Source organism: Zootoca vivipara, chromosome 5, assembly GCF_965207765.1.
Source record: "Zootoca vivipara chromosome 5, rZooViv2.hap1.1, whole genome shotgun sequence".
NCBI classification, from domain to species: Eukaryota; Metazoa; Chordata; class Lepidosauria; order Squamata; family Lacertidae; genus Zootoca; species Zootoca vivipara.
This window is the reverse complement of record NC_142588.1, coordinates 28,846,869-28,862,267: the sequence shown is the minus strand read 5'-3', so window position 1 is coordinate 28,862,267 and position 15,399 is coordinate 28,846,869. Positions and strand designations below refer to the sequence as shown.

At 39.5% G+C, this 15,399-nt stretch overlaps 1 protein-coding gene across 1 annotated transcript in view; it reads left to right on the top strand.

Moving 5' to 3' along the window:
• ASCC1 (activating signal cointegrator 1 complex subunit 1) overlaps positions 1-15,399 on the top strand; it is a 47,225-nt gene that overhangs the window by 4,034 nt on the left and 27,792 nt on the right. The window contains exons 3-6 of the mRNA XM_035137633.3: positions 1,826-1,925; positions 2,269-2,366; positions 3,510-3,688; positions 14,695-14,831. Of these exons, the coding sequence (XP_034993524.1) occupies positions 1,826-1,925; positions 2,269-2,366; positions 3,510-3,688; positions 14,695-14,831 (514 nt within the window). The remainder of the gene's footprint in view (positions 1-1,825; positions 1,926-2,268; positions 2,367-3,509; positions 3,689-14,694; positions 14,832-15,399) is intronic.

Here is a 15,399-nt window from a genome sequence, read left to right as displayed (position 1 = left end):
AGAGGATAACCCCTTAGCACAGGCATCCCCAAACTTCGGCCCTCCAGATGTTTTGGACTACAATTCCCATCTTCCCCGACCACTGGTCCTGTTAGCTAGGGATCATGGGAGTTGTAGGCCAAAACATCTGGAGGGCCGCAGTTTGGGGGTGCCTGCCTTAGCACAAGGACTGTCTGAGGCAGGTAGTGGTAACGAGATTAAATTCCAGGCCTAATAGAAAAAATAAAAAGTGACAAATTGCTGGGTCTGGGTGGCATTCACCTGAGAGTTCTCAAAGAACTCAAATGTGAAGTTGTAGATCTTCTATCCCTTAGACCAGCCTCCACACCTGAGGTCTGGAAAGCAGCCAATGTAACACCAATTTTTTTAAAGGAATCTGGCAGGGGAGGAGGATCCTAAAAAGTACAAGCCATTGGTGGCAAGTATTGTCAAAGAAAAAATAGCTTGGCATATAGAATAATAAGCCTTGCTGAACAGAGTCAGAATTCTCACCTTTTAGAGTTCTTTGAGAGTGTCAACATGCATATAGATTGGTGTGATCCATTTGACATAGTGTCTGTCGTTGGACTTTCAAAAAGCTTCCAACAAGGTACTTCACAGAAGACTCCTGAGTAAGTTTATGAGTTATGGAGTAAGAGGAAAGGTCCACTTATAGGAATTGGTTAAGTAGCAGGAAGCAGAGTATACATGTGCATGCAGAGCTATCTGAAATGTCTATGTGTGTATTGCACTATGAGTATGCAAATGTCACTGTGCACATGTATGCAACACTGCACGTGCACAGACACACATTTCAGGCTGTATATTTTGGTTTGTTATAAACAATCAGTTTATAATACATTTGCCTCATTCTTCCCAGTGGCCTGCATCTTGAACACCCTTTCAGCAAATCAAGAACTAAAGCCTTAGCTATAGTTCTTTCTTTGACAAACCACATTGTTTATCAAATCAGTAACATACTAGAAATTAAATTTAAGGCGCTTTAAAATGCTGCTTCGTGCAATGAAATTTTATTCCACCTTAACAAATCCGATGATGGTGAGAGTGGGATAACACAGAGGTTTGTGACATCTTTTGAAATTATATTTCTGGTTAGCTGGAAAATAGTTGCAGTGTTTTCTTACTGAGCTAAAAATATCCCATTTTCCAACATATTACAGTCACTGCTGTTGAGAGTAGAAGTCAATATCACTTTGCCTCAATTTTCAGCTTTTGGGTCCTGCATCTGTATCCACTGCTGTTCAGTGTTTTCTGAAATAAGCATTTGTATGAGGCCAAAAATTCAACACCTAGGAAAAAAATTTCTCCTACATCTCGGAGAAAAATAGATTTCCACAGGACTATTCTGTAGATTATTTTCAATGAGAATATAAAAGAAGAAAGAAAGAAAGCCCTCCCGTTGACTTCAACAGCTGCTTTCTGACGATGTCAGGAAGACTTAAAAGTTAGCATAATGGGTGGAAGCCATTGTAGTGTGAGTGGACCTCTGCTTGTGTAATTGGATTTAACTTCCTTTCCTCCTCCTGCCAGCCCCCTCATAGGCCCCCAGATCTAGAGGATCCCAAAACCTTGGGTTTGTGAGGCACTATAGGGTGGTGGTGAAGTCACATTTTGCAAACAGAAGTATGTTTGTTATTTACCCTTTAGATCAGGCATCCCCAAATTTGGCCCTCCATATGTTTTTGGGACTACAACTCCCATCATCCCTAGCTAACAGGACCAGTGGTCAGGGATGATGGGAGTTGTAGTCCCAAAACATCTGGAGGGCCGAGTTTGGGGATGCCTGCTTTAGATGAATAGTTTCTAATCACGCCACACCTTGCAGGTCCTGAGGATTGTGCAGATGAACCCTGTGATGCCTTTGTGGTGGAAGAGACAGAAAGAGGCTACCAATGTGCTGTGGACATTCCCAGCCCACTATACAAGTAAGTCTGTGTGTGCATATTCAGAATTGCTAATCATGCAGTCACTGGCTAGAACAACAGAGGGGAATGCCAGGTGTTCTCAGTCTTTATTATTGATTTTATAATTAGCTTTTGACAACTACTAATGGGAAATTAGGGATAAATTCGTTGCCGTAGCCTCACATCGTGGGGACTGTCCTATGCCTTGATCACCAGGAAACTGGTTGCTTGTATTAGCATTTAGGATTCCAAAATGGGTAGGATGTTTAAGCTGTTAAATTTTTTTTTAAAAAAGAAATGATTAAGTAGTTCCAAACATTATCACTGATTCCCTTTTCTGTTTTCCCACTGTATGCTTATATAGATATATAATAGGCAAAAAAGGAGAAACAAAGAAGAAAATAGAAACAGAAACCCGAACCTCTATCATTATTCCTAAGCCTGGAGTTGAAGGAGAAATTGGTGAGTTCTGGGTTTTGTAAAAATTAAAAGGCCTTTAATTTTTATGTACAGGTCTGACATGGTGTGAAACTTAGAGGCGATAAAGGCATCCTGGTACTACTTGGAAAATAAATGTAAAAACTGCCATCGAATGAAACTAGCTGCCTCTATAATACTGAATTCAGTATAGGAAAGGTAATATGATGTCTTCAGTATTACTGTTTTGGTGTTGACTTGAAGACTTTCAGTAAGTGAATCTTCACTGCAGTTGGCCCACCTACTGTCATTTTGGCTGAAAATAAGGAATGTAGAAGCACAGTGTGAACACATTTTAAACAGACTGAAGAGGGTCAAATTCTTTAATTCCACTTATGGTATGGCCAAAAAGTAACCTTGTGGATCTAATGTTAAGGCTATCATTGTTGGGTGCATCCTGTTATTCAAAAAGAGGGAACTGCATTTTTCTCTTCATATTTATGCTTTGCATAATTGTGTAAAGTCAGGTACCATGGTTAGCATGGCATTTTTTTTAAAGAACCAGACATGATTGAATGCTTGCTATCCACTTATTTATTCCCCTCCCCTTAATTATACTTTCTGCATGTAACATTAAATATTTATTTTCCACACAGTACACTTCATTCATAAAGTGTATGGACTCCTTTTACACAAATCATTGCACAGTAATAACAAAAAAACACACAAAAATCTCTGTGTCTAAAACGAGTGACAAAACTCTGCAGTGCACCCATACTGTGAAGTGAAAACCTCAAATGTTTCCAGAGGAAGTAGAATCAGTTATTATAACAAATAGACTCAAAAATAGTCTACAGTACTTTGATAAGAGAGAAAGTCCCGGCAATATCAATAGGTATACATAAATAAATACAAACCTGTATCAGGAGAAATAAAAATTGTATGAACTAAAGGACAGAAAATTTTAATGATACAGTATTAATGTATTAAAACTAGGGAGCTTCATCTCACACTTTGAAATCACTAGTTTGATAGTAACACTGACCTGTGTATTCAGTTAAGATAGCTCTCACCTTGTTAGGAACTGGCTTTCTGGTACAGTGGAAAATCTTGTTATTATTTCTAAACTTTTGTGAGCACATGTAGCAAGCTGTCATAAATCCTGTCTTATGTTTTGCTTGTTTCCAGTGATCACAGGACAACACCGGAATGGTATTATTTCAGCTCGAACACGAATTGATGTTCTTGTGGAGAGCTTCCGCAAGAAACAACCCTTCACACACTTTCTGTCATTTGCACTCAACCAACTTGCAATCCAGGAAAAGTTTCTACAGTTCAAAGAGGAAGTGTTGGAGAAGTGCTCAAATGTAAGTTGCCATGATAATACTCATAAATAATTGGAGTTTGAAAAATAAGTAGAAAATGTTGCAAAATGCTACATGAGCTTGTCTAGATCAGGAGACACATTAAAAATATGTCATTAGTAACAACACTATTACCTGAGATGATATACTCAATGTTAGCAATATGGTGGGATAAGAAGTATGATGATAAGCCATGAGAGATCATAGAAATACAATTTGTATTTTGTCCCTGAAATTAGCACATTATAAAGCTAAAATCCAGGATTTTCCCATTGAAGCAGCCCACATCTTTTAGTGATAAAGAGGAAGTGAAAGATGTTTCCCTTACGAAAGCAAGTATTTCCCCAGCACCAGCACCTTGCTACTCCCAGGACCTCCAAGCTAAGTTCTGTGGCCTGTGTGTGCAGAAGGGGTCAGAAGTGTGTCCAGTTTACATGGAATCACTTTCAGAAGCTATGTAGATGTTCCTCAAATGTTGTTATTCCTGGAAAAACAGAATTATACTCTACATATGACTAAATTTTAAGAAAATCCCTAAAAGTTACAGACAAACCAGTCTCCACCCCCATCATTCTGCCCGGACACTGATGTCGAGGGCCTTCTGGCAGTTCCCTCATTGTGAGAAGCCACGTTACAGGGAACCAGGCAGAGGGCCTTCTCAGTAGTGGCACCCGCCCTGTGGAACGCCCTCCCAGCAGATGTCAAAGAGAAAAACAACTACCAGACTTTTAGAAGACATCTGAAGGCAGCCTTGTTTAGGGAAGCTTTTAATGTTTAATAGATTATTGTATTTTAATATTCTGTTGGAAGCCCCCCAGAGTGGCTGGGGAAACCCAGCCAGATGGGTGGGGTATAAATAATAAATTATTATTATTATTATTATTATCATCATTATCATTATTATCATTATCTATCTATCTGGAGATCAATAAGTCTCACAATATATTTATGGTACACTATTTTCATTTCATGTTGAATGGTATTGATACCTTTCTGGTGAAATTCTGTGTGCAGCCAAATAAAAAACAACTTCAAACTACTGATACTCTAGTCTGAGAAAATAATTTGATAGTGCATCTGAATGTGTGACTCCAGTATTTTATGAGGGTTTAATTGGATTCCTTTAAAACTGACAACATTTGTCAAAATTCACAGTCCTCACAATTTTTAAACATAGAATTAAGTCACTGCAAGAGAGACTGGAGTCTATGAGGCACATTATTTTTTCCACACTTTTCTCTAAACTCTGTTGTATAAAATACACAGCTGCTAGTTAGTCGGGGGGAAAACATACTGCTTTCGCATATGTCTCTCAGTCATTTCATGGTCAGTTATCCTACTCTTCTGTCACTTTATCTCACAGTGGTATGTGCCAGAAAGCAATATTTGCAAACCTATGCTTTGTAGCACGATATGAAAGTATATACAGCTGTGCAAAGCAGGGGGTGAGCTTTTAGGATGCTTAGAACCTGAATATGGTGCTAGTTATGGAAGCTGTATGTGTTTGTTGTTACTGCTTTTTTCAGCTTCAAAATAGAGCAGTCAGTTAATGATGTCTCTATTCAAATGAGGCTGATTAACAGCCATGTTATTTTAAAAATGGAATAATATCAGGTGTTGAGATTAGCATTTCTGCTGGTTGTTGAGCAATGGTACGGAATCTTTCCCTCTCACTATAATAGTTACCATGGCAACCGAACATCCATCATTTATATTGCTGTAGTCTCATGCGCCTGTATATGCTGCAGATAACTCTTCCTCTTTTTTGCTTCATCAGAAAATTAAGGGTGTATTAAAATGTGAAAATTAATAAGCATTGTCCCTCTAAGCTTTTACACTGAGCAGACAACTTGCACTGAAGGTCAAGGAACATTTATATTTATTATAAGTTATTTTTATACAAACCACAGGTTTCTTTCTCAGAGGAAAGCTATGGTTGCCTTAACAACATCAGAATAACGGCAATTATAATCAAAATTCATAAAAAAATATCATGCCAGATAACATGGAAAATAAATCTAACACAAATAAGTTGAAATCAAGTTGCCTGCTTGAACAGAAAATAAATAGCTTGCCTTCTGAAAGAATAAAAGTTTGAATACAAGTGTACAAGTTTAATTTGCCCTGGCAGATGTCTCAGGGGACTAAGTTTTCTCATCAAAGCATCACAGCAAAAAAGGGCCCTGCCCTTACTGATTTTATTTCTCAAGTAGCTTCTGCTACTTGCAGCTTGTGGGTTTGTCCCTTTGTTAGTGCCAGTATTTTTATATAGTACAATCAGAGTGCCTAACACTTTAGAGAACAGATGAGCTTACAATATAAAGTTCAGTGGAAGACAGGGCAGGAGAAATAGGGGTGGACAAGGAGGCAATGTGTGATTGTGTTGGTTTCACACGTTTACTGGTAAGTTAAGTTGCAGGCTGATTTCCGTTAGGGTCCTCAAACTGTTAAAGCAGGGAGAACAAAACATGTTTTAGGCAACTGAGAACTAATGGAAGTTGCTGTGAACAAAGGAGCATATAATTCTAGTAGCATATAAATCAAAAGCAGTGAGTGTAATGATATATGCCCAAATAAAGTCAGAAAGATGGAAAGCGCAATTTGATCAAGGCTTTAATTAGTGAGTAAATCAAGTACTTGTATTATATCCTCAAATAAAATTTCCAAATTAGAACAAACAAAGCCATGACCAGCTTTAGTCCCTTGAAAAAGACGATCAATTCCATTGATCGTATTGCAACATTTGATTATTGCCTTCTGAAATGTTTCTGACATATGACAATAACAAATTGTCATATGTAAACTTCTGTGAAAAGACTGGTTAATGGTTGGGGAATGAATATTGAAGTTCTGGTGCTCAAAGAAGGCAATAAATCTGATTGGAACAATTGCTGTCCAATTAGCCTGTTAGACAGAAAACAGCTCTCAAGACTCCACCAGTTTCTTTACCAGTAAGTTGCAAGATTGGGCCAATTTAAACAACATAATTTCAAAAGAGCCGGTGGTGTTCAGGAAAGAGAATGATCAGTGTTTAGTACTAAATCACCCAAGTAGCAGATATACTAAATATACAAAAACACACAATCATTTGTAGCTTTTCATGATGTGCCTCCGCCGCTTGTCAGGATCAACTGAAATAAACTGTTGTTGAAATTATGGAACAGAAACACAGAGGTTGTTGTTGGCCTCCATTACAAAAATCATACAGATACTGCAAATGCCATATAATCAGATTTGGGGATACGTATCACAAATGGTTATTTGATGGGTGTCATCAAATTAGGTCACAGCTTTAATTATTTGGAGGTTGAATTTTCAGAAAGAGGTACCTACAATTAAGTAAGGGGTGGGTATTCAGTAGGGAGTGCCTTCTAAATAAGGCACTCTCAGTTCCTCAGTGAAGTCTCCCTTGTCACATATTAGAACTCACATTCTGCCGCCATTATTTGCACCAAGATCTCCATCCTCCCCTTTCTGCTTTTAGGAAAGGGTAACGGGTAAAGAGGAGCAGAGGCAGTTTATGGTAGTGTGACTTATGTAGTTGCACTGGGCACCACAATGCAGGGAGCGCCACAACAATGCTGTAGAAGCCAGAGGCAGGGGGCACCGAATTTTAGTGTCACATGGGGCACCGCTGAAATCTGAGAACCCAAAGTCTGCCACTGAAGGGGAGTGGTGGCATTGCTTGCCTGTTTAAGTGTTCTATCAAGTACTGTATTCCCCTTTGAGACTGTTAAAAATGCCTTGAAACCTTCACACGTTATCCTTGCTTTTGTAAAAAGTAAAGGAAAATCTCATCCGTTGAAGTATTTATGAGGAAGCTAAGATCTGGGGTTTGATGGTGATAGAAGAACTGGAAGTAATCTTGGCCACAATTTTCAAACGTTCTGTACTTAGTACTCTCCTGATACATTGGATAGAGACAGGATTTATGCCTGAAGTTTTTGTAATGCCATTTTTTAATGCATCGCTGTAGATTTTGAAATGGATAAAAGCACATTACCAAGAAAATATTTCCTGGGGGGGAGGGGAGAATAAATCTGGAAATAGCTGTAGATCCAAGTACAAACCTAAAATGCAGATATTTAATATTGGTTCCCAGAATCTATGCAAATGGAGCCCAGACCAAGCCAAATAAAATAAAATAAAATAGGCAGAAGGATCATTGATTTAAAAAAGCCGTAGATTCTATGTAACACTGCCCCATGGTTTATTTAGCACTATGTGAATGGTCAGAAGTGAGTGTTGGGCTTGTGACCTACTCCACCCCTCTTTCGTCAGTGCAGTTGTGAGGAAGACCTTGGTATCCACTTACTGGTTTAAACTAATAGGAGTCTTTCATTTTATCTGAAATCAGAACTCTAGTTAGTTTAAACTCTGGTTCAATGAAACAAGCCATCATCCCAAACTGGTTTGAAAGTGTCTTGCTGCAATTAATAAACCATAGTTTAAACTCACAGCAGTTAGTAATTTGGGGCCATACATAACAACAAACTGTGGTTAGTTTAAATTAGATGTTTCCAATCTTCTCGCTGCCTCTGGAGAAATCACCTTTTAAAATGAGTTTATTGAGACAGGGTTTCCTTTATACTGTATACAATAGATGAGCTTACTGTGCACATGGGGTTAGGTTTGAAATACTAAGTACTGTTTGTGGTAGATGGCATCTGACAGTTACTAAGTTGCATGAGACTGCCATAAGTGAAAGTAGGTCCTGTTATAGATTGTTAACAGATTGTAAAAATGGCACTTCCAACTGGCTGGCTGGGTGGAAGTTCTTGGTGGCTTGTTGGATGGAAAGGGTGGTCTTCTTGGCATCTCTCCCTCTTTCAAGGGCTTATGGGCCTTGCTCAATGGAGGAGGCTGTGGAACGGAGGGCTGAGGATGGAAGGGGGACCCCAAAATCAGCAGAGGTACCTTCCATGCCATAGATTACATAAGCTACTATGATGATAAAGTTACTATGGTCTCCCGAGTTCTTTTAAATCATGAGTGAGGAATTGGTGGTTCTCCAGATTTGGTTGGACTACTGTACAACTATCACCATCCCTGGTGATATTTTGGCAGTTTTAAATGTAACTTCCATGTTGAAATAAGAATGTCCATGAAACTAACATTTTTATTTGTAGTTGTTTTTTCCTGTAATGTAAGTATGAAGAAAACATTGTCAGCAGCCTTTTACTCAATTTCCTCTTTCCTTCAGATTTTAATTTCCTTCATCTGTTTGTAAGCCTTCAATCTTTATTATTTCCCACTACTTTTTTGGAACAATGGTGGTTGTTGGGTTACAAAGGCTTGCCATTACTTTGTGTCCAGCAGAGGGCAGTGCTAGGAAGGCAGCAGTACCTGGTAGTGAATATCTGAAACACAGTATTTTAAGAGTCTGATGCATGACACCTAAACATGAATGTGAAACAAATGATATTGGTTTAAATGGAATGTGCTTCCATTAAAAAAGTTTCATGGATGTTATATTTGAATTTGAATATACTGCCCTTACCAGCCTATCCAGGGAGTTCCTCAACAGCTTTAGGGAGGGAAAATGTGAGACTTAAGTGGCTCGACAATAATTGGCTACCCAGACTTGCATGAGCAAAAATGCTTTCTGCTGTTGTTGGATGCAACCCATCAGCACACGGTGTCACTTCTCAGTGCATTTACTTAGCTCCATAGTTCTGATGAAGTTTTAGGCTGACTTTGATTCTGGGACATTTCTCGTGATTCTGGGGAAATTATTCCTTAGCTAACATGAGTAGTTATCCCACATCAAAAATAAATAATTGAACTTAAAACTGAGTAGGAAATGGCTTGTGGGTAGGAAGGAAATAAACAACTATTTGACTTTAAAGAAGAGATCTGAAGGCAGCCCTGTTTAGGGAAGTTTTTAATGTTTGATGTTTTATCACTTTATTTATTTTTATTTTTATTATTATTCTGTTGGGAGCTGCCTAGAGTGGCTGGGGAAACCCAGCCAGATGAGCAGGATATAAATAGATTATTATTATAGTTAAGAGGTTTCTTTTTCAGAGCAGCCAAGTATCTAAGCCGAATTGTAAGGGCTGTGAAAGCTAGAGCATCTTTCTAGCTTCTAGTGGAGTTCTAAATTCAATTTAGTATTTTAAGTGTGAGCCCCAGAGTACAACTCATCCTACAACAATATAAAAACTGTGACCCTAAGTACACACATTGAGAAGAATGCTCTGGACTACTGGGTATTTCATACTTTAGTAATTTGATTGTACTTAGGGATACATTGTGTTCTGTTTCTACCATATGTGCAGACCTATTAAAGACAATTGCTTTTTAAATGAAATCTAACCACTATTTGCATAGATAATAATATCTAATTACATTGTCCTTCTGTTACATAAAGCAAGCTGAGTTTGCACCAATGTGTCCAGTTGAAATGAATTTTCGTCTTCTCTGAGGCATTAATAATAAGAGTAATAGTATGGTACCAACATACACATTACACATTGCATTTTATGGAATACAAGAGGACCACTTTAACTGTTTGGTGGCCATCAAAGATTTCATTGGGTTTATGCACACACAAGGCACAATCCCATAGATAGTAATAGAAAGTCATTGTCTGAACCATTCCAATCACTTTATATCCCTTTGCTGCTTTATCACAATATAACTGATGCATTTACTGCTAGAAACTTATATCTAAGAAAGCTTAGAAGAAAATTGTGACAAGTATCTGAGAAGTAATCTAGTGTTAATGGTAGCTTTCCATTATTATAATGTGGAGGCTCCAAATTAGTTTGTCTCAAGTTAAATGCTGAAAGAAAATAGAATTTAGATATACAGCTTGTAAGTCTGGTTTAGTCCAGATTTATGTGAGCGAACTTTGTTCCCTAGCTTTGCTTTACTTAAGAGTTGTTCTAGATATGCTTCTGACTCACTGTTGTTTTTTTAATTATTGTTTCTGCTGCTATTAGGATGCTCAAGTACAACAGGGGTTGTTTGAAGATATTGCTGGGTGCAGATGTAAAGGAAAAATCAATGCAATTCAGTGGTACTGCATTGATTACTAAATAGTAAATTATGAACTGGGGGTTTGGACAAGTAATTTAAAGGCTCTTTGTCTTAGAGCAGGCAAGCATCTAAGCAAAAAGGCAAGCTAGAGCAGCCTATTGCAACTTTGCTGCAGGCTTTTCATTGGGAAAAGTCCACTCAGAAGCGTCATGGGGTTAAATTGTTAAGATTAAAACACATTTGCAGAACAATCATAACCCCCAACCTCCACTGCTGGGATGCGTTTAGGGTATGGGGAGGATTTTCCTTCTGTCTGTCTCTGACCATGAACAATGTGAGTTGTTGACATGCTATGGCTAGTGGTGTTCCCATTGGTGGTAGTCAGTTGAAGGGCGCAATATAGGGTGGAATGGCAGTGGAGTGAAGTTGGACCAGGCCATGAATTTGCTGGATCCTGAATTGGTCCAGCAGCTAGAGAGGGACTTGATCCAGGTCTCTCTGCTGTTGTCACATGAAGCTGGCACAGCATAAATTAGGTGAAGTACTCCTTCCCTTTCCTCCCTGGCCAGTGTGAGCAGCAGAGCTTCAGATGTGGTGGCAGCCCTCCTTCTCTGTTCAGCCTGCTGTTCTTTTGCCAGGAATTAAGATTGCTCCTTTAGGTAAGGAGTAAGGTCCATTGAACTCAATAGGTCTTACTTCTGAGTAAACCTACTTAGGATTGTTCTGTTTAGACCAGGCATAGGCAAACTCGGCTCTCCAGATGTTTTGGGACTACAACTCCCATCATCCCTAGCTATCAGGCCCAGTGGTCAGGGATGGTGGGAGTTGTAGTCCCCAAACACCTGGAGGGCTGAGTTTGCCTATGCCTGGTTTAGACCACTATCACTAGAGCTTTGAAAATGTAGTAAAAGATGAGAAGCAATAGGTTTGATATTTGCAGATAATTTATAGGAAGGAGTTATGGATCTTCTCTGCTATTAATGGGGCTTCCTCCTGCAAAGCTAATCCAGGTGTTTCCTAGTGATGCGCAGCATCAGAATAGGAAGCAGTCAGAGCATGTAAGATGCCACTGATTCCTGGAAAGCTGTAGAGGAGACTTTCAGCTGATTAGGTTGCTGGTAATTATAACATGAAATCTCCTTTCCCCTCCTCCATGCAATTAGATTGAATATGCCTCTTTTCCTAAATGCTGCTTATTTATTGTGTCAATATATTTTGTGCACATCATATCTGTGAGCATTACAGAAATTAAAATGAACTGCTGTCAACAGTTGGAACATAACAAACCTTCCCCCTGCTGCCTCCCCAGCTTCTGAGGCTCCCTGTGTTCATTATGGACTAAATGGCTTCTGGGGCTTGTCCCATATTTGAATAGAAAGCTCATAAGTACAACCACTTTGTCTTTGCAGTATATCCTAAATAAGCTTTCATGCAGAAGAGAATGAGGACCTTTTTCAGCTTTGTTTTTGAACCAGTTGGCAGAATGGAAAGAACGGGAGAGAGAGCTTTTGTTCTCAGCTGCTTTGAGCATTCCCGTTGAAAGGTGGAATTGACATTAACTTAATTGAATTGAATATTATCATTTTGGCCTCCTTTGTCTGTGAGGGCCTGGAAGGTAGCGGTGACGGTAGTAACGCTTTCCCAATAACATGGGCAGCATGGATAAAGGATTCCTAGCTCTGTCTGCAGATTATTGCCCATGTTCAGTGAGTCTTGGTGTCTGCAGGATCATAACTGGAGTCATAAGATATGGAACAATACAATGGCTTGTTTAAAGCAGTCTTTGCCAACCTGGTTCTCTTCAGATGTTTTGGACTGTAACTCCCACCAGGCCTGTCCATCATCGCCTTGCTGTCTGAGGTTGATGGGAATTATAGTTCAAAACATCTTGGGGGCACCAGGTTGGCATAGACTACTGTGGAACTTTCTGTTTCTGGGAGATTTCAGCGAATGATTTAAAAGTTTCTGTGTATAAAGGTGGCTGGCGAAAACCTCAAATCGGAGCAGTCTTTCTAAAAGCTTAGAAACAAGAAAAAGCCTTTGTCAACTATTATTCAGAGATCAAGACCCCTGTGTTCCTCATACTTGGATCTATTTTTACATTGAATAGATATCCTATAGTGATCCCTGACTCTTGGAGGGTGTAGGGCCCTAAATCAATTTTCTTGGTCTTTCTTCCAGTTGGTATATTTTTTATCCATGGCACAGTTCATTCACTGTTGAAAATTCATTTCCCAGTGTAGGTAGTGTTTAAAGCCCTAAACAACTTAGGCCCAAAATAGCTGAAAGACTGCTTCCTTCTCTATAGACCCTCTCAGGTGTTAAGATCAGGAGGGTGGGGCTGGTAATTCTGCCACCCTCAGAGATTCAGGGGGCAGTGGCCTGGGAATCTGCATTCTCTGTGGCAACCCCTAAGATGTGGAATTCCCTCTCCACAGAGATACATCTGGTGACTCCACTATGCAGCTTTCAGTGAATGTTGATGACACACCAATTTACCCCAGCCTTTGGCACCTGAAATGTGTGTTTCCACCCTATTCTGTTACTATTATTTGTTTTTAACATTTTTAATACCGAATTTTAAATTGTTACTGTCATGGGACCTGCTGATGAAGGGTTGGTAATACATTTAGTCATAATAATTCCAGGGTCCTTGTGTGGCAGAGCCCCCTGCTACTCCAACACTTCCTGCGTCACCCAATGTCTCCTGCCATGCACTGTCATCTGACACACATGCATCCCAGCCTTGCTGGTGCCACTCCTAGCCACAGCATGTAGCTATTTCAGTGTGACACATATTGCCAGCAGCTCCCATGTGTGCAATGCATAGGATTAGGCAGGCATCAAGCAAGATGAGAGTGAGGGTGTTGACTCTACAGTCTGCATCACTGTATATATGTGGCCAGGGAGTAGCAAATGATCTGCCACTTTGCTCCTTCAAATAAGACTTGCATAAGAAACGAAGTCGTTAGCTGGCCCCCTGCTGTGCAGCATCACTTGGGTTTCTGAAATGTAAAAATTAACAATGTGGTTGAATGGAGACAAGACAATTACCTGTAGGGAATTTTTTTTTAATTTTCTAAAGCAGCTATGAAGATAAGAGCCAACTGATTTTAAAATGCAGCAGCCAGCAAACTGTAGGAAATTAAGTTATGTAATTTGAATACGTTTATCTGGGCATTTTAGTTTGCTGTTTTTTAAAAATAATATTTCCTATTTGTTGCTATTGCCATGTTATTATATGACTTTCATTTTGCATGTCACCCATTTGGAATTCTGATCATCAGATGTTCTACTTCAAAAATCCAGAGTTGGCTAATACCTTTCTTAGGAGTAAGCAAAATGTCACAAAATAGTGGAAAGTTACTGAGTTCTTGAGAATTCTTCAGTTAGGCAAGATGTTACACAAAATAGGGGATTGGGAGAGAAGGAAAAAGAAGTAAAGTAAAATAATTGGGCTGGATGTTTAGCTATGAGGTTACCTTGAAGACTCAGTTGCAAGATGGAGATAGCAGTTGAATAAGTCTCCCCAGATGCTACATGTAGCTGGTTACAAATCTTTGAGATTGGAATAAAGAACCAATAGCTGCTCCACATTTTTTAGAACATAAAGCCTGGCTTGTAATAGAGATCTGCTCTATAGCTTAAAAGAGACACAGATTCCTGGATATGCAAAAGTAAAGAGAAACATGAATTTCTGATGTCACTCAAGCATGGTGTAGTGGTTAAGAACTGTGGACTTGTAATCTGGTGAACTGGGTTCGCTTCCCTGCTCCTCCACATGCACCTGCTGGGTGACCTTGGGCTAGTCACACTTCTCTGAAGTCTCTCAGCCTCACTCACCTCACAGAGTGTTTGTTGTGGGAGAGGAAGGGAAAGGAGATTGTTAGCCGCTTTGAGACTCCTTAAGGGGAGTGAAAGGCAGGATATCAAGTCCAAACTCCTCCTCCTCCTCCTCCTCCTCCTCCTCCTCCTCCTCCTCCTCCTCCTCCTCCTCCTCAATGAATTTCTCAATGTTTCTACAGGACTATGGTGTCAGTAGTAGCCTGTTCCAGAACCCTGCCAAGCTGCATCTGACTATTGGGACGCTGGTACTCCTGAATGAACAGGAAATCCAGAAGGCCCAGGAACTCCTGCAGAGGTGTAAAGAAGACTTTATTGAGTGAGTAAATTCAAAACACTTGGGATGCCGTAAACCAGCTACAGCACTCAAAAAGAAGCATTGGTTCTAGGACCAGGGTAACTTAGAGGGGTGTGGGGTGTCCCAGATTGGAGCAATCCAGCAAGCCATTATTAGGAGTAAATGAGAAGCCTACACAAAACAATTCAAGGACCGAATTGCACTTTTTTCTTGATATAAACCTTTTAGGAGCATCTCTTTGCTTGCAATCTTATTATAACCTAGCATTTCTATCTCTCTTACAGTAGCTGGTTTTATTTGTACATGAACAAAGATTGATTCTCCCCTCCTGGAAGTGCATGAAAAATGTGATTGCCTTGGCACTTTTTCACTAGCAGAGTCTTTGGCAAATAGCTCCCCCCGCCCAATGGTTGTATATCCCTGAGATTAATTACCTAAACAAGTCGAAGGTGGAGAGTATTGAAGCCACATGAACTGTATTTTAAAAATAAACTCTAATACAGTAGATCAATGATTCTACAGTGCAGGAGTTGTCATAATCTACTACAAAAACCATACTCTTTGAGCTGTGAAACTATGAACCCCCCCC